This window comes from Zalophus californianus, chromosome 8 (assembly GCF_009762305.2).
Source record: "Zalophus californianus isolate mZalCal1 chromosome 8, mZalCal1.pri.v2, whole genome shotgun sequence".
NCBI classification, from domain to species: domain Eukaryota; kingdom Metazoa; phylum Chordata; class Mammalia; order Carnivora; family Otariidae; genus Zalophus; species Zalophus californianus.
The window spans coordinates 37,763,434-37,790,123 of record NC_045602.1 but is presented as its reverse complement, the minus strand read 5'-3'; the positions used below and the strand labels follow the sequence as shown (position 1 = coordinate 37,790,123).

At 41.0% G+C, this 26,690-nt stretch overlaps 1 protein-coding gene across 2 annotated transcripts in view; it reads right to left on the bottom strand.

Moving 5' to 3' along the window:
• The window catches only part of TTL (tubulin tyrosine ligase), a 35,668-nt gene extending 12,487 nt beyond the window's left edge, over positions 1–23,181 (bottom strand). The window contains exons 1-5 of one of the 2 annotated variants that reach the window (XM_027621252.1): positions 22,855–23,181; positions 19,912–19,990; positions 10,621–10,853; positions 3,800–3,935; positions 2,592–2,861 (exon numbers count right to left, since the gene is read on the bottom strand). In XM_027621252.1, coding sequence (XP_027477053.1) covers positions 2,592–2,861; positions 3,800–3,935; positions 10,621–10,853; positions 19,912–19,990; positions 22,855–23,011 — 875 coding nt within the window. In that variant the 5' untranslated portion in view covers positions 23,012–23,181. The remainder of the gene's footprint in view (positions 1–2,591; positions 2,862–3,799; positions 3,936–10,620; positions 10,854–19,911; positions 19,991–22,854) is intronic. The other variant, XM_027621250.1, reaches the window with a different exon arrangement.
• Between the last annotated feature and the right edge of the window lie 3,509 nt (positions 23,182–26,690).

Here is a 26,690-nt window from a genome sequence, read left to right as displayed (position 1 = left end):
TGTGAGTTTACAATATAGGTAGCATTAATGACCATGCATTTACCCACAATCCAATTCCTTTAAGCCTCTTTCTTGGGTCCCTCCTCCTTCCACTTCAGAGACAACCACTATTTTGAATTTTGTGTTTTTCATACTTTCAGTTCTCTATTTTTACCATACATGAACATTCTTCTAAATAACTTATTTAGTTCTGCTTGTTTTTCAATTTATATGAACACAATCAATCTGTATACATCATATATATATATATAATGTTTATGTAACACCAGTGAAAATATCCTTCAGGAGGGGTGCCTGGGTGGCTCAGTCCTTAAGCGTCTGCCTTCAGCTTGGGTCATGATCCCAGGGTCCTGGGATCGAGCCCCACATCGGGCTCCCTGCTCGGCAGGAAGCCTGCTTCTCCCTCTCCCACTCCCCCTGCTTGTGTTCCCTCTCTCGCTGTCTCTCTGTCAAGTAAATAAATTTCTTAAAAAAAAGAAAAGAAAAAAAGACAATCTCAGATGACAGAAAATTAAACAGTTATTACCTAAAGAACTTCTCTAAAAGGAATGCTAATGTCAGAGAGAACTTGGAACTTTAGGACTGAAGGAAGAGAATAAAATGGGGCAAATATCTGGGTAAATAAAAAAGAATATTTTTCTCTTTTTATATTTGAAGTGGGTTTCTTGTAGACAGCATACCATTTGGTCTTATATATATATTTTTTTTTAAAAATCCAACCTGACAATCTAACATATAAATAAAAATATATATGACTATTGATAGCAAGAATTATATTATGCAGTAGAGATTTCAGTGTACGTAAGTGTAATGCACACCACAACTATAGAGGGAGAGAGTTAAAGGAACCATAAGGTTGTAAGTTTTCTGCATTTTATTTGAAGTGGTAAATTATTAATTCTAAGAAGGCTGTGAAATAAGTATTAGGTATATAAATCATAATCCCTAGGAAAAACCACTAAAAAGAGAGAGAGAGATAGCCAAATACTCAACGGAAAAGTTAAAATGGAACCCTAAATAAATTTTAAAAGGCAGGAAATGGGGATGCCTGGGTGGCTCAGTTGTTGAGCGCTGCCTTCGGCTCAGGCCATGATCCCAGGGTCCTGGGATCGAGCCCCGCATCGGGCTCCCTGCTCAGCGGGGAGTCTGTTTCTCCCTTTGCCTCTGCTCCCCCTGCTTGTGCGCGCACGCGCTTTCTCTTTCCCTCATTCTGACAAATAAATAAAATCTTTAAAAAAAATAAAAATAAAAAGGCAGGAAATGGGAAAATGAAAAAAAAAAAACCAAAAGGGAGCAGATAGCAAATAATAAAATAGTACATGTAAATTCAACCAAACCAATAATTACATTAAATTTAAATGATAAAGACACACCAATTAGAAAGGTAGAGATTACCATATTGGATGTTTTGTTAGACAAAACAAAAACAAAACCTAACTATATGCTGTCCACCAGAAGCCCACTTTAAATATAGAATGGAATAGGGTAGGATAGAATTAAAGGGATGGAGACATATCACTAATCAAAAAAAGCTAGCGTGATTATATTAGTATCAGACAAAATCGACTTTCAAAATATTATCAGAGATAAAGACAGAAATTACATAAGGTTAAAGTAGTCAGTTGCTAAAAAGAGGTAATAATTCTAAATGTATATGCACCTAAAAACGGATCTCCAAATATATGAAGCAAAACTGCTAAGTCTAAAGGAGACATAGACTAATCCATAATTATACTTGGAGACTTCAATGTTTTTCCTCTCAATCATGGACAGAAGAAGTAGAACAGAAATGCAGCAAGGATATAAAAGACTTGAACAACACTACTTACTACCTTCACCTAATTCACATTTATAGAACACTCAGCCCAACTATAGCAGAATAAACATTTTTAGTGCACATGGAACAGTCACTAAAATTGGACCATATTTTGGGCCATAAAACAACTTCAACAAATTTTAATGTTCTCTAACCACAATGGAATTAAAGTAAAAATCAGTAATAGAAAAATATCTGGAAAATTCCCAAATACTTGGAAATTAAGCAAAAATTTCTAAATAACACAAGTCAAAGATGAAGTAACAAGGAAAACTAGAAAACATTTTAATAAAATGAATATGAAAACATAACACAGCAAAACCTGTGGGATGCAGCTAATGAGTACTCAGAGGGAAACTGACAGCATTTAAATGCATTTAAAAAATGAATTCTTTCAAATCAATGATCTAACTTTTTGCCTTAAGGAAACTAGAAAACAAATCCCTCAAAAAAGCAGAAGGAAGGAAATAATAAGGGACATAAATCAAAGAAACAAAAACAACAGAGAGAATCAATAAAACCAAAAAGTAACCTTTTGAAAAGATTAATGATATTGATAGATCTCTAGCCAATCTGTCCTGGTAAAACAGAGAATATAAGGAATGCAAGCCGTGACACCATTACAGATCCCATAGATACTAAAAGGATAATAAAGGAATATTACAAATAATTTTTGTCCTTAAATTAGACAGCTTAAATAGAATAATTCCTTGAAAGGCACAAACTCCCAAAGCTTCTTCAAGACACATAACCAAAAAAGATACAATTAAGTTACCTTATTATATGTTTAATTTGTAGTAAGATACTACTTTCCAGGGTAATGTTCAAAGCACTTATTAGGTACTGATTGAACTCCTCAAAGAACATTTCGTTCCCTTCTTCATACTTTCCATAATTCTTTGAGTACTCCTTTTGAATGCAGTGATTGGTCAAATGGCAGGTTTTGTCTTGGAAATTATCAACATGATATGGTTCTGAAGCAGTCCGAAGCACACCCTCTTTATAGAGGTAGATATTATACTGATGATCCACCAAGACCCAGCTTCTGCAAGTCAATAAAAACAGTTTCACTCAAGTCATTCAAAGTTTCTCCACAGTACATACATCATCACCACACTTTAACATTTTTGGAGGGAAGTAGAGGAAGGAGATAGGTTCTAAAATTCTATGAGGCAAGCCATGACAATTAGCCAAGATAGTGGATTACCACTGTAATGAGGCAAATAAAACATTTTACCATACATGACAAGGAGCCTTTGATCTGTTCAAAGGACAGCATTTTGAAGAGATCTGGATGGGTTGGGTCCTAAGGTTTATCCACAAAACCTCCATTTGCCATGTTTGCTCTATTAGTAATCTTAAGAGGAAGACTCTTTATCCTGAAGCTGATCTGACCTAGGATTGGAGTTCAAGAAGCAGCAAGTCATTATGAAGACAACAAGAAGATGGAATCCTCAGTGAGGAGATGTCAGCAAGGCCACAGGAAAGCTGGGGAGAGGGCTGTTTAGCTTTAGAAGGCATGATACAACTCTTATTCTATGCCAGGCCCTTTGCTCATGCAAGTTAGAATCCAAAAAGGTATGTGAGGTGTGTTTACGAAATCCTTAAAAACTAGAGGACACAAGTAATGAAGCAAGGACATATTATTTGTTGTGTCTGAATTATGTTTTATATTCATCTCTCAGCTGCTTCCATAAGCAAGCCCCATACATTTATACTCTCCTCTTTGGAGGCAAAAGTCATTTTGATTAAAGAGAATATATGTAAAAAAGGAAAACCCATAATTTTAGTAATGTTTTCTAGAAAGAAAAGAGAAATACTGAAGGAAAAATAGAAACTTGGGTCAGTTCTCTTCAGCTGTGCTCAATTTTGGCTATGTATTAAACATGGTCAAATACTTCCTCTCATTCCATGTTACCCTTATTACCCACCACTGCATTTCTCTCAGATTAGTAACAAAAACTCTGGGCGCCAATGCATTACCGAATGTCAAACTTGCGGTGACCTGGCTCCAGAAGTAGAGGGTGCTCAAGGTATTTCTGGATCACGTGTACCTGACCCTGGTTGTCAATGAAATCCAGAAGCTCTGTAGCCTCCGAGGAGATGAGGATGCCTTCACCTAACAGGGCAAAATTGTAACAGAAATCAGTCCAGTTCATCCCAAGAGGAAAAGGTCTCTAGAAAACCAGAAGAGAAATACTGACAGCAGGAGAAAACTGAGAGGGGCTTCTATTGGACTGCTCACTCTTCTTCCTCCATCCCATCACTTCCCCAATCTCTCACATTCTCCCCTCTGCCCACAACAGCACCAGGGCCATTAACTCTTTCTCCACCTACGACTGTAAACACTACCTTGACAGGCTCCAAATATGTAACTTTATTTTTACAGACATTCAAGATATCCAAGCATCCTAAGTAAATGCCACTTTACTGTTGGTCACTCGGCTACTTTAATAAACCCAGTTCTCAACACTATAGCTTATAGAAATATCCAGAAAGTTAGGGCATAAACACAACTGTACAAGTCAATTCCCTACAGCATTGTAATAGGAAAAATCTGATAAATGTAGTGTCCATCAACTTTAAATAAATGATACAATATCCTTCTCAACAGCTTTATTGAGATATATGTTACATAACATAAGATTTCCCCTTTTAAGGTATTCAGTTCAATGATTTTTCATATATCCAAGAGATTTGCAACCACCACTAACAATTTTAGAACATTTTCATTACCTCCCTGCATAAACCCATATCCCTTAGCGGTACACTCCTCATTCCTTCCTTACCCTATTCTGACAACTACTAATTTACTTTCTGTCTCTGGATTTGCTTAGTCTAGATGATTCATATAAATGGAATCATACAGTATGTGGCCTTTGTGTCTGGCTTCTTCATTTAGCATAATGTTCTCAAAGTTCATCCATGTTGTAGCATGTACCACTACTTCATTCTTCTTTTCCATGACTAGATAATATTCCATTGTGTGGATATACCATTTTTGTCATCCATTCATCAACTGTTGGACATTTGTGTTTTTTCCACTGTTGCTTGGCTATTATGAATAATGCCGCTATGAAGATCTGCACATAAGTTTTTGTGTGGACATGTTTTTAATTCTTTCATGAATATACCTAGGAGTGGAATAGTTGGGTCATATGGTAACTCTATGTTTAACTTTTGGAGAAATTGCCAAACTAATTTCCAAAATGTCCAGGCCATTTTACATCCTCAACAGCAATATATGAGTGTTCCAATTTTGTCACACTCTTGCCAACACTGTCTTCTTGATGATAGCCATTCTAGTGGGTGTGAAGTGGTCATCTCATTGTGGTTTTGATTTGCATTTCCTTAATGACTAACAATGTTGAGCATGTTTTCATGTGCTTATTAGCTATTTGTATATCTTCTTTGGAGAAATGTTTACTTAGGTTCTTTGTTCTTTTCTTAATTAGGCTGTCCTTTTATTATTGAGTTATCCAAGTTCTTTACACATTCTGGATACAGGTGTCTTACAAGATCTATGATTTGCAAATATATTCTCCCGTTTTGAACAGTTCCATTATCATGGATCCCTCAGTGTTGCTCTTTTAAAGCCACAACTACCTCCCTTCCCATAATACCCTACTGACAACTACTAATCTATTCTCCATTTCCATAATTTTGTCATTTCAGGAATTTTATATAGATAGAATTATACAGTATGTGATCTTTGGGGATTGGTTTCTTTCACTCAGCATGACTCTCTGGAGATTCATCCAAGTTGTTGCATGTATCAATAGTTCATTCCCTTTTATTGCTGAGGAGGATTCCAAGGTATCGATTCACCACAGCTGGCTTAATCATTTGGCTTTTGAAGGAATTTGAGCTGTTTCCAGTTTGGGGCTATTACAAATAAAGCTGCTATGAACAATCATGTGCAGGTTTTTGCATGGACATAAGTTTTCATTTTCCTGGGACAAATGCCCAAGTGTGTGCAATTGCTAGGTTATATGGTAGTTACAGGTTTAATGTTACAAGAAATTACCACACTTTTTCCCAGAGTCGCTGTACCATTTTACATTCCCACCAACACTGTGTGATTGATCTAGTTCCTCCTGACCCTTGCAGCATTTGCTGTCATTACCATTTATTTTAGCCATTTTAACAGGAGTGTTGTGGTTTTCATTTGCATTTCCTTAATGGTTAATGATATTGAAAATCTTTTCATTAGTTTATTTTTTAATCTATAGAGCCTTTTTCTTTTCTTTTTTTTAAGATTATATTTATTTGAGAGAGAGTGAGCAAGAGAGCACAAGCAGGGGCAGAAGGAGAGGGAAAAGAAGACTCCCCACTGAGCAGGGACCCTGGGATCATGACTTGAGCTGAAGGCAGATGCTTAATAGACTGAGCCACCCAGGCATCCCAAAAAGTCTGTCCTTCTATTAAACTGCTTTTGCACCTTTGTCAAAAATCAGGTGGGTATATACGTGGGGTCTATTTCTGAGTTCTCCCTTCCACAGATTTATGTTTCTGTCCCCCGACCGATACTGCAGTGGAGTGATTATTGTACTAATGTAGTATGCTTTAATACCAGGTACAGTGATTACTCCCACTTGATTCTTCTTTTTCAGAATTGTTTAAGCTATTCTAGGGCTTGTGCCTTTCGATATAAATTTTAGCAGAAGCTTTATGTCTGCACAAAATCCTGGTTAAGGTCTTGACAGCAATTGCATTAAGCCTCAAGAACTCAAATTAGAGGTAAACTGACATCTTTACAATGTTGAGTCTTAAAATCCATGAACATGGTACGTCTGTGCATTTACTTACATCCTTTCTGAACTTCAGCTGTTTTGTAATTTTCAGCATTAAGATCCTCTACGTGTTTTGCTAAGCTTATACCTAAGCATCTCATTTTCTTTGGGGTAACTATTAAAAAGTATTGTTTTTAATTTTAGTTTCAATATATTCCCTGTTAATATACAGAAATGCAACTGATTTTTGTGTGATCTGATATTCTGCAACCTTGCTGAACTCAGTTTTTTAGTTCTAGGACCTCTGACCTATGCTTTGATTTATAGCTCATCTCTACTTGGGTCTCATGCTTTCAGTACAAATTGATTTAATTTTGTTAATTAATTTAATAATTCAACTTTCCTAAAAGCCAACCCCTTTTACAACTATCTCATTTTTGTCACTTGGTCCATCATGTGGTTAGCTCTTAAACAAGAAACTGCGAATCAACTTGGAAAAGCTCCTTCCTCTCTTTTTGTAGGAACAGGATTCTTTCTGTTTCATCTCCCTCAGGAACTACACTGAGATATCCTGGTTCCTCTTTATTTCCATTTGCCAATTTTTTTATACAGACCTCAGTCTCTCTTCCATTTCACTTCTTCTAAAATAGTTATCCTAAGGGGCGCCTGCGTGGCTCAGTCGGTTAAGTGTCTGCCTTCAGCTCAGGTCATGATCGAGCCCCACATCAGGCTTCCTGCTTTTCCCTCTCCCTCAGCCTGCCACTCCCTCTGCTGTACCTCTCTCTGTCAAATGAAGAAATAAAATCTTAAGAAAAATAAATAAAATAGTTATCCTAAAACGTCCCTTCCTACTAATGCCCTGGAACTGTACCACCTTTGATGTCCTGCTCTCCATAATATACTCACACTCCCTCCTATTTGCTCCAACTTTGTTTCCCTTAATGCTATTTCCTTATGTAAACTATTTCTTATTCAAAATATACCTCATGCTGATAGATGGGAAAAATAATGGAAGAAGGTAGAAAGATACATTTTGATAACTTTAAAGAACTATTATTGAAAATAAAAACATGGCATTCAAGTAAAATAGAAAAGTTATCTTTAGTCTTACTTCCTAATATAATTATTTTTATCTTTTAATATCACCTTCCTTTCCATAAGGGCAAAGACTGGCTCAGTCATAGTGAACTCACCTTATGTTGTCAATTTTTTTCTCATGTTGTCAATATTTTCACTGTTTCTACATTAACATTACAATTATGTTAGCAGCTGAAGAAAATTACACATTTGTTTACTGATTGCTGGACAGTGGGGTTGTTTCTAAATAAAATGTTGCTGTTACAGGTCACATAGTAGTAAATGTCTTTGCTATAGATCACTCTTGTTTCTTTTAAAGTATTTCCCTGGAGTTAAGTTTTCAGGAATGAGATTAGTGAGCCAAAGCCTATGCATTCTCTATGGCTCTTCCTTTGTATTATCCTATTGCTTTTTCAAAAGGCAGTGTATCACAACTAAGAGGAAGCAGTTCATAACAAACTTTCAGCAACAGTATCACTGAAGGTCTCTCTTATTTTGTAGGTATAAAATGATGCATAAAATCTACCTATATTTTGTAAGTTTTGCCTACCAGTGTAGCATGTTTCCATGTGTTCGTTAACTGTATTTCTAATATTATTTCTTTATATCCTCACTAACTAAACCTGGAGAAATTATGAAGAAACTCTGCAATTCTTTAAGGAGCTTCAAGGTGGTAGTCTTTTTTTGTTATTTGTTCTCATCTCAACTATTTATCTGGAAATAGATGCATCACTAGCCTTCTTTCTGACTAGATTGGGTCCATAAGGGCAAGAGATTATATCTATTTTATTTATCCCTGGATCTCCAAACACTCATTATTTCATTCATTCGTTCATTCATCACTCAATACATATATTGAACTTTTGCTGGGTTCCATGTGCTGCCCCAGCACCAGGGAGACAGCACTGAACAGATGTGACAGGGTCTGACTGTGCTTTAATAGGATCTCTGACTGCTGTACTGTGGTAGACTCTGGAGAATGGCCAAGGGCAGGAGGACAAGGAGCAGTGCTCCAGGTGAGAGGTGAACGTGGCTCGGGTCCAAGATCGGTGGTAGAGGCGGTGAACAGGGGGTCTTTATACTGGATATAGTGTGAAGGTTGAGCCAACTATTCCCATAATGGGTACACATTAAATACTTCTTTAACAAGAATAAAAGCCATTCATTCATCCTATTGGTTTCATTTTGTAGTTCCCAAACAAAACAAATGCATACCACTTATCTCAACTTCCTAAAGCAAAATTTCTTCTTTGTTTGGCATTTTATTCTCTCTTTACCTTTTCCTGATGCTGACCATCAATCTACTGACTTGTCTTGGTGAGGGTTCAGACACGACCCCGGTGGGATCGCAGCCATGACCTGACACGCGCTTCACTGAGAGCCTTGCCTCACTCCTGATTCTCACGCCAGCTAAGGCTCCATTATACAAGATGTCCTTACAGTGGCCATCCTGACTCGAGCCCAAATCCACAGAAGGAATATCGAATACTGCAGATGTCTACTTCCTCTTCCAATTCCCTCATTTATCATTAGAACCAAACTAGGGGACAGTACTTGAGAAGAGGTCATACGAGGGGAGAGAGAAGTAGGTGAGGTACCTGGCTTGTGGCAAGAGTCCAACTCTCCCCCTTTCAGGAAATTCCAGGTGATGCCCTCCTGTCTCATGGTTGGTGGAAAAGAAGGTGAGGTCCACTGGACCAGGGATAGAAATGAGTACCAATGGCCAGATGGTCTTCCAAGGCAATAAAAGAAGAAGTAAGTTCAAAATAGAATGGTTTTAAAAGGAGCATATGATGGTAGCTATAGAGATAGACCGTGTTTATGTGTTCACTACACTGGGAACTGCCTGTATTTTGAGCTTGAGTCAATATTATAAACCTCACTCCTTCTATGCATTCATTCAACACACATTTACTGAGTGCCTCTGGGGAGGGTAGAGATGAACAAGACAGAAAGTCTGTGTTTAGGGTGCCTGGGTGGCTCAGTTGGTTAAGAAAGTCTGTGTTTACATGGAGCTTATGGTATGAGAGAGGAGACAGGCAGATAAACAGATATGTAATAAAAGTGCTAGAAACAGGTTAGTGCAAGGAGGAAAAATAAAGCAGGAAAAAGGACAGAGAGCAATGGACATAAAGGCTATTTTAGAAAAGGCTTCTCTGACAAAGCAACATCTGAGCTGAAAAAAATAGAAAATAATCCATAAGGACATTTGAGATACACAGACAACTTTAGGGTATTTGTAGGACTCTAGGCAGGCGTGGCTACAGAACAGTGAGCAAGGCCAAGAATAGAAGACGGTACCAGAGATAGAAGCAAATGTTAAATAGTGTAGGCTCCATCAGCAATCTGAAGTTTATTTGAACTGCATTGGCAGGCCAGCTGGTAAGTCTTGAGCAGGGAGTAACATGACCAGATTTACGTTTTTAGACATCGCTCTGTCTTAGAGGAAAACTGGCTGTGAGCAGGCATAGCAATTATACAGACTAGAAAGTAGTTTTGACTTCAAGTGATAGCAGTGGAAATGGAAAGAAAAAGTCTAATTCAGAATATATTTTGAAGCTAGAGCAGGCAAGACTTGCTGATACATCAGGTATGGACTGTAAAGAAAAGAGCAGTCAAGGATGAAGCCTAGGTTTTGGGTTTCAGAGACTGGGTGCAGAGTGGGATCACATACTATATGGGAAGACTGAAAGAGGGGTAGGCTGGGGTGGGTTAACTTGGGCAGGAAATGAAGAGTTCTATATCAGACATGTTACATTTGAAAGGCCCACCACACTGGATCTGAGCTTAAAGGGAAACACTTCGGCTGGAGATATACATGTAGAAGTCATCAGTACCTAGATAAATGTTTAAAACTATGTAACTAGACATGGTCTCTACCCTTGAGGATTCAGATTCACTCATCTGAAGATATCATTGAATTCTAATACACAATTGAACAAAATACATGAGAACCTACAGGAAAGGAAGGAGGGGACAATAACGCCAACTCACCTTTGGCACCAGCTGATGACTTTGCAATCCAAACATTGCCCTCTCCATCTTCTTTCTTTCTGTTATAAGAAGCCAGGAAGAACTCCCTTTCATCTGTCCTTGAATTATGGACTGGTGGGTGAATTCCATTCTGTGCTGGAGCAACTGGGGTCTTGAGATTAGTTGGATAAATCACATAGGACTCTGGAAACCATGTGCAGGATTCAGCCAGGTCTGGGCTTGTCTTGATTAGCCTGACAGACGACAGAAGGTCAGTTTCCCTTCTTAGTACACCCTGCCACTCACTCTATTCAGAAAAGCCAGTGCTTTCCCCCAGAGCTTGTCAAAGAGGCAGGACAATACTGGGGCTGGGAGCTGGTCTTTTCATTTCTTTTTTCTTTTTAAGATTTATTTATTTAGGAGCCAGTCTTTTTATCCCACTCTTTGCTCTTGTCCTCCTTGAGCTGACCTGTAATGCACTACTGGGCAGTACTCAGCTATAACATGCAACCCTAAAGGCATGCTTCAAGTAGTTAAAAAGGAGCTCAATATCCAGGACTTTAGCGCCTTTTAAAATGCATCTCTAAGGAAAACTGAAGTAATTCTGAGACAATACTTTTTCAACATACACGTTGTGGTTGAGCAAGACACATGCTAAAAAAAACAAAGTAGAGAACTTAGAAAACTATTTGGCTTACTAGAAAAAATACTATCCTGGCCCAACTCTCTGGAGAGCAAAGGCTACTCCTTAGGAATCTGAATTATCTGAAGACTTATTTTAGTTCTTCATTTCTTGCTTTTAGCTCAGCCTGGCTTCAATGACATGTAAAGGAGGAAACTTTCTAATGGGGCACACGACTACAGTGGTCATAACTAAACGTACCTCTGGCCCCCAAAATAATATAACACAGCGGAAGATAAAGTCAGGCCATGGGCAAGGCACTTAATAAACACAAGGGCTTATGAAGGGCTTCCCGTTGCATTTACTCTCCAGTCAGACCCTCAGTGGGGGCGGCACTAGCATCTCATTTCACAGATTAGCCAATGGGTCACAAAGAAGTAAATTTCCCAAGATCATAAAGGTAGTTAAGAAACAGCCATTAGCAAGCCCCAAACTCCCAGTCCTTACTCGAAACTTCCTCCCCAGGAATCGGAGGCAGGAGGGAACTCACCCAAAGACATCTGCAGGCCTTCCTTAAGCTGTGCTCCCTCCTCTGTCTAGAACTATTAATGTTAAGCCTGTATTAAGATCCACTTGCAAAAACCAATCTATGAGCAAATTGCAGAAATAATGAAAAGAAATGAATAATGAAAATAATGACAATAATAATGAAAAGAAAAAATTTTTAAGATTTTATTTATTTATTTAACAGAGAGAGAGAGTAAGAGAGAGAGCACAAGCAGGGGGAGTGGCAGGCAGAAGGAGAAGCAGGCTTCTTGCTGAGCAAGGAGCCTGATGCAGAACTTGATCCCAGGACCCCGGGCTCATGACCTGAGCCAAAGGCAGATGCTTAACCAACTGAGCCACGCAGGGGTCCCAAAAAGAAATTTTTAACTGAGATTTAAAATAAAGTTATTTTTTGGTTGAAAGACCTAAATGTGAGACAGGAGTCCATCAAAATCCTAAAGGAGAACATAGGCAGCAACCTCTTCGACCTCAGCCGCAGCAACTTCCTCCTAGAAACATCACCAAAGGCACGGGAAGCCAGGGCAAAAATGAACTACTGGGACTTCATCAAGATAAAAAGCTTTTGCACAGCAAAAGAAACAAGTCAACAAAACCAAAAGACAACCGACAAAATGGGAGAAAATATTTGCAAATGACATATCAGATAAAGGGCTAGTATCCAAAATCTATAAAGAACTTATCAAACTCAACATCCAAAGAACAGATAATCCAATCAATAAATGGGCAGAAGACATGAACAGACATTTTTCCAAAGAAGACATCCAAATGGCCAACAGACACATGAAAAAGTGCTCAACATCGCTCAGCATCAGGGAAATACAAATCAAAACCTCAATGAGATACCACCTCACTCCAGTCAGAATGGCAAAAATGAATAAATCAGGAAACGACAGATGTTGGCGGGGATGCGGAGAAAGGGGAACCCTCCTACACTGTTGGTGGGAATGCAAGCTGATGCAACCACTCTGGAAAACAGTATGGAGGTTCCTCAAACAGTTGAAAATAGAGCTACCATACGATCCAGCAATTGCACTATTGGGTATTTACCCCAAAGATACAAATGTAGGGATCCGAAGGGGTATGTGCACCCCGATGTTTATAGCAGCAATGTCCATAATAGCCAAACTATGGAAAGAGCCAAGATGTCCATCGACAGTTGAATGGATAAAGAAGATGTGGTATATATATATATATATATATATATATATACACACACACACACACACACACACACACACACACACACACAATGGAATATTATGCAGCCATCAAAAGGAATGAGATCTTGCCATTTGCAATGATGTGGATGGAACTGGAGGGTATTATGCTGAGCGAAATAAGTCAATCAGAGAAAGACATGTATCATACGACCTCACTGATATGAAGAATTCTTAATCTCAGGAAACAAACTGAGGGTTGCTGGAGTGGGAGGCGTGGGAGGGATGGGGTGGCTGGGTGATAGACACTGGGGAAGGTATGTGCTATGGTGAGCGCTGTGAATTGTGCAAGACTGTTGAATCACAGATCTGTACCTCTGAAACAAATAATGCAATATATGTTAAGGAAAAAAAAAGTAGATAGCAAGAGGGGAAGAATGAAGGGGGAGAAATCAGAGGGGGAGACAAACCATGAGAGATGATGGACTCTGAAAAACAAACAGAGGGTTCTAGAGGGGAGAGGGGTGGGAGGATGGGTTAGCCTGGTGATGGGTATTATTCTGCATGGAGCACTGGGTGTTATGCACAAACAATGAATCATGAAACACTACATCAAAAACTAATGATGTAATGTATGGTGATTAACATAACAATAAAAATTTAAAAAAATAAAGTTATTTTTAAGCCAAAGGCAATAGAATATGACAATTACTTGAATTCAAAGGAACAAAACCCAATCTTCTTTTTTCTTTTTTTTTTAAAGATTTTATTTATTTTTGAGACAGTGTGTGTACAAGCAGGGAAAGCAGCAGGCAGAGGGAGAGGGAGAAGCAGGCTCCCCGCTGAGCAGGGAGCCCGACTAGGGGCTTGATCCCAGGACCCTGGGATCAAGACCTGAGCTGAAGGCAGATGCTTAACTGTCTGAGCCACCCAGGCGCCCCCAAAACCCAATATATTTCTAACTCACTAAATATTCAACTCTATCTACATTGGCCAATAAGGTGGCCACTAGCCACACACGGCCTCTGAGTATTTCAAATATGGCCAATGTGACACAGGAATTGAATTTTAAACTTTGTTTAGTTTTAATGTAAAAACTGAAGTATTGTAAAATATTTTTCCATTAATCACAATTGTACTCTTTTGGTAAGATGACATTAATCACCGCACGACCCAAGATATTTTTGTGGTACGGCAGCGTGCATGTCAGGCGCATGTGTTTCTAGTAGGATACATAAACACATCACTGTTCTACTCAGGGACAATAGATTGATTCAGTTCAAGTGACTTTATCTTCCATGCACTGATGAGACATTATCTGGTGTTTATTACGCAGACAGCACAAGTTACAATGATAGCTATGTAAATCATAATTGGTAACTAATGTGAAACGTAAAGTTAAAAAATAAGTATGGACAAATTTTTAAATTTAAAACAAAGGAATACTACTGATGCCGAATTTTTTTTTTTTTTGTCAAGTTAATGTGATAGATTTATTCCCTTTGAGTTTGTATATTATCCACATCTTCATTGCTGGAATTCCTTTATCAGCTCTTAACCTGACAACCAACTTCATGAACACATCCTCCAGCACATTTCTGGTGTATAGAAGATATGCATTTAGCATGGCTTTGTTAGAGAGTGTAAGCAATTTCTTCTTCTCTCAGTTTTTGGTTCTTCTTATTTTTTAATCAAAGATTGATGGAGAACTGAGTGAGGATGCCAAAGCTAGAACTATGACCAGAACAGTAAAGGAAAAAAAAAAAAAGAACTGGCAGAAGTATGTCAGAAATTTCATAATGAATGGCAATTGCAACTTGCTATAGCAGAGTAAAATGAAAGTTTGTCTGCTGTACAAAGGAGGCATTTTCAGCAAATACATAGTGAATTTCATAAGCAGTTTCCTCTCAACCACCAAACAAAACAAAAACAAAAAAATGAGAGAGACAAACCAAGAAACAGACTCTTAACTACAGAGAACAAACTGATGGTTACCAAAGGGGAGGAAGGTGGGGGGGATGGGTGAAACAGGTGATGGGGGTTAAGAAGTGCACTTGCTGTGATGAGCGCCAGGGTATGTATGTAAGTGTTGTATGTAAGTGTTGTAAGTGTTGTATGTAAGTGTTGAATCACTAACTTGTACACTTTGAAATTAATATTACACCCTCTGTTAGCCAACTGGAATTTAAATAAAAACTTAAATCAGTGAAATTTGTGGCTGAAGTCAGAATTAAATACCTTACAAAAAAATTTTAAACACAATTTTAACAGGCTCTGAGCTTGTAACTCCGGTCAGTGATAAAATGGCATGGATTCTTGCACAAAAAGGAAAACAATTTTTTTCAAGATTTATTCTTAGAGAGTGAGAGAGAGAGTGCGAGCGTGTGAACACACAGTGGGCAAGAAGGGAGAGAATCTCAAGCAGACTTCCCACTAAGCACAGAACCCAATAAGGAGCTCGAACTCACGGCCCTTAGATCATGACCTGAGCTAAAACCAAGAGTCGGACACTCAACTGACTGAGCCACTCAGGAGCCCCAAAAGAAAACCATTTTAGGGGCACCTGGGTGGCTTATTCGGTTAAGTGTCTGCCTTCAGCTCAAGTCACGATCTCGGGGTCCTGGGATGGAGTCCCACATAGGGCTTCCTGCTCAGTGGGGAGTCTGCTTCTGCCTCTCCCTCTGCCCCCCCATGCTCTCTCTCTCTCAAATAAATAAATAAAATCTTTAAAAAAAAAAGAATACCATTTTAGATAGAAATACAGTTAGAGGAAATATTCTGAGGAAAAGAGTAAAAAGATATTTTACAAAAAGTGAACAGTCTTTGGCTAAGTCACAAACATTGCCCAAGGAGTATAAAACCTTTCTAATAATATCAAAGACTGATTCAAAAGTAAAAAAATCTCAAATATTTTTCTTTAGTTTTAGTTGAGTTCTATGACACGAGATGTTGCCCAATTAATACTTTGGGTATGTTCTGTCTCAAACAATTTTCAAATACATGAAAAAATATTACTGAATTGTAACCTTAAAACTATTAACCTTATGGTGTAGATATTTTTTTAATCTTTTACATCTGTCAAAAACGAATTTCACTTATACGTGAAAATTTCTATCGTGACAGTACTTCAGCTAGGTTGGGTTGAAATCTGACTTACTGGGATTTTAACAGACTGATGTTTCTTTTATTGCTTCATTGTACTGTATGTTACATACTGGAAACACTTGCACTCAGTTTTCTGAAGCAGGCTCTATGAAAACTATCATAGATACAGTTGTTGAAATGCCTTAGTATATACTTGCAAATGCTACAATGATTCCCCAGTATGGAACTGTTGAAAGAAACAGAAGACAATGAATTTAATGATTCTGTGTTCTCTGCCAGTGTTCACTGACTGAGAGATAAAGTTCTACAATTCACTGTACTGTCAACTCCAAATCAGATTTCCTTGCAATAAAAGAAAATGCTTCCCAAATCAAGAAATAATTATTTCACTCAATAATCAAAGATGAAACATGGCAGTGGGATTGACATTTTCTCACCAATATCCACACTACATATGATCAAGCTAAATTTAAAGGTCCAAGGAAGGGAAAAGATCTTATGACCTAGCCATACAAGTGTGAAAATTTATGTTTCAACTTCATAATACAAGTCAATAATAATGATTTGACATATTTTTATAACATGACTCAACATGTAGATCTAAGTTGAAATAGCATTACGTTAATTGGCTGCAAAAACTAAAGAGAAATTTGAAGAACACTTGGTTGATATTGCTAAATTTAGAATTTCTTTTTAATTTATTCAATATTTCTTTTGAATTTGATATTAATGATACTGTGTTGACACAAGAGTTAGCAAATTTACTTAACCTGGACATAGTTCTGAAAAGTCAAGTCAACTCTTCTAAAAGTATGAACCAGTTTTGTCAATGTGCATGTGACTATTACAGGAAAAAGGATTTTTCATTCAGTTACTGAAAAAGGTTATGTGGGAACAACTTAAGTATGTAAATCTACTTTTTCAACCATAAATTTTTATGAAATCTAAATACAGGGCAAGTGTTTCAGATGAAAATTTAGTGTCTGGATTAAGATGTTCCAAAAATGTAAAATGCACACCAGATTTTGAAGACTCAGAATGAAAATAAAATACATAAAATATCTCATTAATTGTTTTTTTATATTAATATCATGTCAAACTGATTATTTTGGATTTTTCTGGCCAAATAAAATATATTATTAAAATAAATTGCACTCTTTCTTTGTACTTAATGTGGCTACTAGGTAACTTAAAATTACACACGTGGCTAGCATTCTATTTCTGCTGGACAGCATCCTTTGCAATTGCTGCATTTCCTCATAAGCCCATTTGAAAAGAAATCACAAAAGGAGACTTATTTATGTATACAAGGGAGAAAAACTCACAGTAGGAAAAGAAAGCCTCCACCCTGGGTCAGAAGAAAAGCCATTCAGGGCTCTGAGACTACAGCCTCAGGGCCTTGATGAATTTCTGAAATTCCCTGAAGTATCAGGAGGAAGGGACTTGCTGTAAATGGTCCAGTGGAGAACCCTATCGAGGTTCTGGGAAGCCCTGTGAGGGATGCCCAGTCATACAGCCCATGGGTCCCATTTGTACAGATTAGAACTGTCTTAGCTCAACACTAACTGCTATGGCCATGGGCAACCCAGCTGTCCTCCAGGAGCTGCCATTTTGTCCCACATTAAAATGAGAAAATTACATTTTTAACTCTCTGGAGCCCTTTCGAGCCATACAAAATTATGAGACAAAATGACAAAGGGACAATCAATTCCTGGAACTACCACAATCCCTTGCAGGACACCTGAGAGAATGAAGGAAGCTTATGTGGATGATGACAAGCCCCGGCCTGCATAAGTCATGTCACCATTTACAAGGTGCCATTACAGACCATGTCACATGCCACAGAAGGACACAGAGCAAGTATGATCACCACCATCCACATTTACAGATGGGTCACTGGGATTCAGAGTGGCGTTGCCCATGGTCACAGAGATCTAGATACCTACTCAGACCCGATCATGACTCCAGCCATGTACTGACTCCACTTTGTTATAGCTGCTAACTACGCAAATATGTAGAATGTTATATATATATACATATATATTTTTACAGCATCCTCTGTTCATACTTATAAAAGCTAAATTCTACCTTTATCTTCAGATTAAAAAATCATAGTAGAAAAAAGATTGAATACACCTTTTTAGAGATTTTCTAAACGAATAATCTAAATAAACAATCATGTCCCACTTCTACTCTTAGTCCTGGTGAAACAATCTTTTGCATTCTAAATATTTGAATATGTAGTAACAAGGAGCACCTGGATGGCTCACTCGGTTAAGCATCTGCCTTCGGCTCAGATCATGATCTCAGGATCCTGGGATGGAGTCCCGCATCAGGCTCCCTGCTGAGCAGGGAGCCTGGTTCTCCCTCTCCCTCTGCCCCTCCCCCTGCTTGTGCATGCACTCTCCCTCTCTCTGTCAAATAAATAAACAAAATCTTTAAAAAAAAAAGGTAATAACAGGACTTCACAAAGCCTTGCTCACCTTTAGGGGTAGCTGGTGAATCATGAAAATCCAACACAGAGAGAAGTGGATACATACGTTACTGGGGCCAGTGAGTGTAAACAAAAAGGGGAAAATAATGCCATGAACACCCAACCTAGTAAATAGATGGAGCCCAGAGAGAAATGTGAGTGGGGAAAAGAGCATTTACATTGAGTCATATCTTCCAGTATCTTCTTCCCCAGGTGATTTGTTTGGCTATACACACGTGTTCATTGGTCATCACGGAAAGAATACTGCAGACCTGTTACAGCCCCAATTTTAGGGGCACTACCCAGTGTTTCCCTACTCAAATGAAAACAGTCATAGCAGTGACAGCCATACCAATAGTAAGAAGAGCTTTTACTTATGTAGTGTGAACTATGAGACAGACATTACTCAAAGCCGGTATACAAATTAACTCAATTAATTCTTACAACAACCCTGAGGTAGTTACTATTACCATTACTACCCCCATTTTATTTATAGAAAAGGAAACTAAGGCAGAGTCAAATACTATTTACCACTTTACACTGTCTCCCTATTTAATCCTTGCAGCCACCTTATGAGGTAGATTCTAAGGCTCAGAGGAATGAGGAAATTTGCCCCAGCTAAGAAGAGGAAGAGCTGGGATTAAAACACAAGCTTCTGATCCTAGATCTTAATCACTGTCTAAGTGATTCCCTCCACCTTACGGTACCGTTCTTCCGACACCTCGCCGTAACCGCACTGCTCAGAGACAGGCGGTGTAGCAGCTACTGTTAGACCTTGCCTGGGTGTCCTTTCTGAGGGGACCCCTGGCTGCTGTGAGGTGGCTTCCAAGAGCTTATGCATGCCTTTTCTCCAGGGTCTAGGCCCTGCCCAGAAATGGGGGGGGGGATGCCCTACATTTTTCACTCCTCCCTACAGCCAGTGCCTGAGATTGGAGGACAGAAGCCAGGTCCTCTTGTCTCAACTGTGAGGTACCCTTAACTCCTGAGCTCCATGGAGTCAGGCTGAGGACAGACTTCAGCTGAAACCGCATCTTTGCTTGGCTTCTTCTCCTGCTGTCTGTCCTCCCCCCGCTTGCTTCCAAGTGAGCTTCTCCCAGGAGCCTCCACCTCTTCCCCCCAACAATCACCCACACGAGAAATCTGGTTTCCCCTTCTACTTCTCAGGAGCCTCACCTAGGAGACAGACAGGCTTTATCAAGCACAAACAGCAATGTTTTAGACTGCAATCAAAGTAGCACAGAGGATGCTCCAGAACTAATATCATTGGCTTTTTAGATAAAAGTATTTTTATCCTTTAAAAAAAAAAATCCCACATTTTTGCTTAAGTTCCTTCAGGATGAAAGGTAAAAACATTTATGTAATACACTGAAAGGATCTTAAACACTTACTTCACTAAAGAAGCTTTGCGACACAGTTTGTCAGCCCCTCTGTAGTAATTCACCAACTGCATCAGCCCAGGCTCGTGACCTACAAAGGAAACAGAAGGCTCAGAAGGGAAAGAGGACAGGTGGGAAATGACAATGTCAGCACCAGCATATAGGAGAGAACAGCTGTGTCATGCCCAGCTTTTCTTCCTCCCATCTCAGGACTGGTTGGCGGAAATGGAACATTCCGCTGCCCTGCACCTGTACTCCCCTTCCGCAGCATGGCACTGGAAACCCTCCCCCGCCCCACAGTGGATACTAAGGTCTCAACCTCCCAGGTCTGCCAAAGACCACTGCTGCCTTTATTTTTCTTCTTAGGGTGGAAGGGTATTTTCTATGTCACTTCTCTTTGATCCCCACCACACCCCATTCTTGGCTTAACACAGAGGAATTTAATAATTTCTGTACAATACAACTTTAACAGTCATGCTTCAACACCCTTAACCTTGCTTTTCTACAGCCAGCAGGGAGGGCAGTAGAACTATGCTATTGCTGTTCTCAAGCATGTCTACCTCTGCGAGCTTCTAGGAGAGCCACAAGAGGTGAACGAAGGTGTGGAGAAGCCATGTCTATAAAATCAGAAGCCCTGAGGACTTTCTTCGGTGTATCCTCCACAGAGAAACTCATCTTCAGTAAATCTTATTGCATGTCCCCTCCTCTATAAAATAGAGCAGAAAGGATACAAACAAAAACAAAAGCCTTCACTTTTGTTTAAAATCCTAAGAAAATGCATTGAATTTCCAGCAACAAAAATAAAAGTAAAACCAAACAGGGCGCTGAGTGGCTCAGTCAGTTAGGCATCTGCCTTCAGCTCAGGTCACAATCCCAAGGTCCTGGGATGGAGCCCCATGTCCGGCTCCCTGCTCAGTGTAGGGGGGGCCTGCTTCTCCCTCTCCCTTTGCCCCTCCCCCCCACCCAGGTCATGCTCTTTCTCTCTCTCACTCGCTATTTCTCAAATAAATAAAATAAAATCTTTTTTTAAAAAAGTAAAACCAAACAAAGGGAGTTTGAGTAGAAGATGCCAGAGGTAAGAAGCCTACATCTGAGAATAGCATATAATTAAATAAAAATATTTAGGCACTAACTAGCTCTCATTGTCTCCCTGGGGCAGATGAACCTGGCTCACACCTCAACTGCCTACCTTCTCATCTCCATGGCACCAGCATTCCCGAGACTTTACCTGGCTCTATAAGCCATCTCTTTGGGTTTCACACTTTAAGCAAAAACTAAATATCCCTAACAGTGAAGACATATAACCACATGGCTGTGAGACGCTGTTTTCTTTTCCATAAAAAAATTTACTTATCATCTGTAGACTCTGTGGTACCTGTTTAGGATTTGGACCCTGTACATTTCTGCTCCTTCCCTCTAGCCCCTTCCCTCTAGCCCTAGCACCTTAGCAATGCCAACCACCCCTGCTTCAGCCCTGTCAGAGACTTTCCACAGAGGAAAATAAGTCAGTCGGGCAGGGAAATGCAAAAGCAAGAAGGAAATATATGTTCTCAACTATAGGTAGTTCTTTCAGGGAAGGTATTCTCTTTGCTGAGGGCTTCCTGGAGAGACAGGTTAACCAAAGGGAATCTCCAGGCATATTCCCTGTAGTCCCAGATTTCTGGGGGTTGGGGTTGGATTCAGCCCCTCCATGGAGTCTCCATCATACATACATCCTAAATTTGTAAAACAATAAAAAGTTGTCCATGGTACCATTCCGAAGAAAAAATTTCCATAAGGCTATGCTAAACACCCTTCATTCCTGAAATCACTACAACTGTACACCCCCCCCAACCCAAAGGCTCTAATAGCAGTCCACCAGTGGCCAGTCAGTTCCCAATGGCCTGTTTTCAATCTGCCCATTCAACCTCTCCATCCTCTGACCACACCTATTTCTAAAAACCGTTTCCTCTGCTGGACATTGAACACCGCTCTCTCTGGGTTGCCCTCCACGGCAGAGATGACTTCTCCTCATTATTGATTCTCCTCTCCTGCCTTTGGCAATTCGATCTGGTCCCCACCCCAAGAGAATTTTGGCAAGGAACCTGGCTACTGTGAGAGAGGCTGCATCTCCGGGATGACTGCGCAGTGAGAAGCCACGAGCCTGTTCAGGTCAACGGGTTGTTAAGTTGAAGTGATCTGCACAACTTCTGGATTACGTCATCTAGATAGGAGCTGCTGGTCCTCTCCTTTCCCCTGCCCCTCCCTATAGGCGAGGATGTGCATATGATGCCAAGCCAGCATCAACCATGTGAGTGAAGGTAACTCCCTCGGGATGAGCAGGGCGGAGAAGTGGGACGCAGGGTGAAACCAGTGCCCTGTAAAATCTGCATTCAACACACAACTGTGGAAACACATTCTTTGGGGAAGCTACGGAAAAGTCTCCCTGGCTTGGCTTACTTCTGAAACTCCTGCTTTTGGAATCCGGAGGTCTCTTACAAATCCCCAGCTTTATCTGAGCCTTCGGGGAGCTGAATCCTCAGGGTTTTCAACACACACAAGGATCCCTCCCGCGCCAACATCAGGCAGGGTGGAATCCTCAGTGCAGAAAATTCGCAAGAAGACTCCAGCCTGAGGTCGTTCGGCGGCTCGGTGGGACCTGGCCCCGCCCCAGCTCGACCCCGCGCGATTTGGGGGCGTCCGGCAGGGGCAGTGCGGGAGTGAGCGGCCGACGCCCCCCGCCCCTCGCCCCGGCTCCCCGGCTGCAGGGACTTGCCATTGTCCCGGGGCAGCGGCGGCCCCGAATCCGATTTACGGGACGAGAAGGCATGCAAAGCGGTGGGTTTAGACCTTTATGGATCCATTTTCTCTCTGCCCGAGGAACGACGGAGAGGGAGACTTATGACCTTAAGACAAAAGCGCTGGTGCTAACGAGCCGTGGGAGGAGCAGGAGGGCGGGGACGAGGAAGCGCTCACCCAGTCTCCCGAAGGGCAGCCGGTTCCTCTCGCCCAGCATCAGGTTGAACCTGGGGTTGTCGCGCCTCAGCCTCTTCCAGTGGCCGGTGGCGAGCAGCAGCCGCGAGACCTCGGCGTAGACGCTGCTGTTCTCGTCGCGCACCACGAAGGTGTACATGGCGAAGGGCCGTGCGCCCGGGCTGCCCGGGCCGCCGCCGCAGGGACCAGCCGGCCGAGGTGGCGGCTCAGCGCAGAACCCGCCCGGGCGCCCGCCGCCGCGCCGGCTCCCAGAGCCACTGGGGTCCCGGTGGCGCCGCGCCCGGGCGCCCGCGCGTCATCCCGGAGGCCGCGCCCCCTCCCCCTTCATCAACTCCCGGCGCGGCCCCGCCTCCGCCCCGTGATGCCGCGCGGCCGCCCCCGCCCGGGCCGGGTTGGGGTGGGGCGGGTGTTCGCTGCGGCTCGGCAGAGCGTCCTGGGCCCAGGTGGGGGCTCCCCGGAGGCTGGCGGGGGCGAGCGCGGCTTTGGTGCAGCGTTGGGAATGTGCGACCGGGGGAGATCGGAGACAGCGCGCGTCCCAGTGAGTCCCGGGTCCCAGCCAGGGGGCGGTGCCAGCGGAGGATTTCCCCTCCCACCCCCACTGTTCCAAAGGGACGATTTGTGGATAAAAATGAAACGTTCCAAGACACAATCCCATGTCTGCGGAAGGGAAATTGAAAAGGCAATTCTAAAATTTATGCAGCAATGGAAAGGTCGAAGTATAACAAAAGCTGTCTTGAAGAAGAAAGTTGGAAGACTTTACCAGATATCAAGACCTATAAAAGTTATGGTATTTAAGTACAAAGCTACAGTGATTAAGAAAGTATGGTTTGGGCACAGGAGAGAAAAGTAGACTATCGATTGATAGCTGTAGTCACTTGGTTCATGACAAAGGTGACATTGGAGATCAGTGGGGAAAAGGGTGGACTTTTCAATAAATGAAGCTGGGTCAATGGATATACATTTGGAAAACAAAATTAATCTTTTAAAAAAATTTTTTATTGTTATGTTAATCACCATACATTACACCATTAGCTTTTGATGTAGTGTTCCATGATTCATTGTTTGTGCATAACCCCCAGTGCTCCACGCAGAACGTGCCCTCTTTAATACCCATCACCAGGCTAACCCATCCCCCCAGCCCCCTCCCCTCTAGAACCCTCAGTTTGTTTTTCAGAGTCCATCGTCTCTCATGGTTAGTCTCCCCTTTCGACTTACTCCCCTTCATTCTTCCCCTCCTGCTATCTTCTTCTTTTTTTTCTTAACATATATTGCATTATTTGTTTCAGAGATACAGATCTGTGATTCAACAGTCTTGCACAATTCACAGTGCTTACCCATAGCACATACCCTCCCCAATGTCTATCACCCAGCCACCCCCTCCCTCCCACCCCCCACCACTCCAGCCACCCTCAGTTTGTTTCCTGAGATTAAGAATTCCTCATATCAGTGAGGTCATATGATACATGTCTTTCTCTGATTGACTTATTTCACTCAGCCTAACACCCTCCAGTTCCATCCATGTTGTTGCAAATGGCAAGATCTCTTTCCTTTTGATGGCTGCATAATATTCCATTGTGTATATATACCACATCTTCTTTATCCATTCATCTGTCGATGGACCTCTTGGTTCTTTCCACAGTTTGGCTATTGTGGACATTGCTGCTATAAACATTGGGGTGCCCGTACCCCTTCGGATCCCTACATTTGTATCTTTGTGGTAAATACCCAGTAGTGCAATTGCTGGATCATATGGTAGCTCTATTTTCAACTAAAACAAAATTAATCTTGACCTTTGTCACACACAAAATCAGTTGCCAGAGTCATTGTGAGCTGATGCATCTAAATATGAAAGTAAAGCCATAAAGCTTTTAACAGAAAAACACGAGAGAAAATCTTTATGATCTTACACTAGGTAAGGATCTTAAAGAGGACACAAAAATCCCTAGGAATAAAGGAAAAAACTAGTGAATTAGCACCCTTAAAAATAAGAAACTTTTCTTTATCAAAAAACACCATCCAGAGAATGAAAAGGAAAGCCACAGAACAGGATATGATGTCTGGTGTGTGTGTGTGTGTGTGTGTGTGTGTGTGTACACATACATATCTGCCAGAGGACCCATATTTAGGAACATGAGGAATTACAAATTAATAATTTAAAAAACTGGCAAGCCAATTAACAAAAGAATTGAGCTAGATATTTTAAGGGACAATCCAACAGGTGAACTCTCAGCACAAGAGAGGATTTGGAGAAGAGTCATAGGAAGACACTAAATAAGGAATATGTTAGGCTAAAAAGCAAGGCCACATTTAATAGTTGCAGGGCAAGAGTACAAATGTCTACCATATGTCTAAATATTTTAAAGTTATAAACCATGCCCATAAGCTGCTACATAAAATGTCTGTCTTCCCGCCTTACAAATATATAATGATAAGGATGACCTGGAAGGCCAAGAGTTTTAGAATTCTCAGATTCATAGAAGTTCAATGCCTTCTGCCATAGAAGTTGGAAATACTGGGAGAGAAGGCCCTGGCCTCCACCCATGGCCTGCCCCTGTTTCCTCCCTTCCTTGACTCCATCTACTCACCCAGCACCTCCCACATACAGCTGCCATTTGGTCACTGCCCAGCCCTAGGGATGTACATACCAGCAATGTCATCAACCCTTGGGAGAATAGACCTGGGAAGAAACCAGTGTAGGCTCAGGACAAGAGCTGGGCTATTTGGACCATGAATTCTGATTCTCAGGTACCTAGCATAGTCTAGAAAGGGGGGGAGGGGCCATATCCCCTTGCCCTTACAAACGTCTCATTCATAGGGAGGGACATGGCTAGAGTAGGGTCAGACTGGGAGCCTCTAAAGCAAGGACCTTTCTTACATGGGCCTAAGGGTCATACGCCTAAGAAACAAGCTTCAGAATCCTCCACTACCCTTTCCCCTCTCTGCTCTTTGTGTCCTACACTTAGACACCAAAACAAGTCAAAATTCTTTTTCTCTCAGCATCTCTAACATTACCACAATCACTTTGTGCTTTGGGTTTCACACCTGTCTTCTAGCTGCTCTTCTTGCTTTAGCCCCTTTACCTCTCCAGTCTTCTCTGAACATCATTACTAAATTAATCTTTCTAAAACACAGCATTCCTCACATCTACCCATACATCAAAGACTGCAAGGGCTCACTGAAGCCAGCGTCCTCAATTTCAAAGTCAACCTTTTTATTAAGTCTTCCCATTGTAACTTTCTTGCCACATTTACCACACTACTTCAACGAAAGTCTTTGAAGTGCCCTGATCATCATCATCAAGGTCAAATGAAAGTGTGTTAGATGGAGTTTTAATGTTTTGTGTATTAACCCTTCCAAAACTGATGAACCATGTACCAGATGGATCATAAAGTCCCCATTAATCAAAACCTTTAATTAGCTAGCATTTTCTATCTCACAATTGTGCTGAATAAGATAAGACTCACTATTTCTTTAGACCAAGGTCTTGGTTGCTCTTTAGCACTTTGGAGGTAGGACTGCCTCCTCCTTCAACAGAGCCTTTCAACACCCCTCCCTGAAGAATGCCACTCATACTCTTCTACCCCAGAAAACCTGCATTAAACAAGTCCTTTTTCCAGACAGTGTTCAAGGCATGGAGGACACAGGATGAGGTCCCTGTCCTCACAGAGCTCTGTTCCTGGGGAAGCTTACATTTTTCTGGATGCTACCTAGAGGAATTTAACTAGAGGAGCAAATGTCCCTCCAGTTTCTGCTGCTGGAATTCTGGGTTAGAGTGACAGTTGTGAGGACAGGAATACCTTCTAGAGACACTCACATCT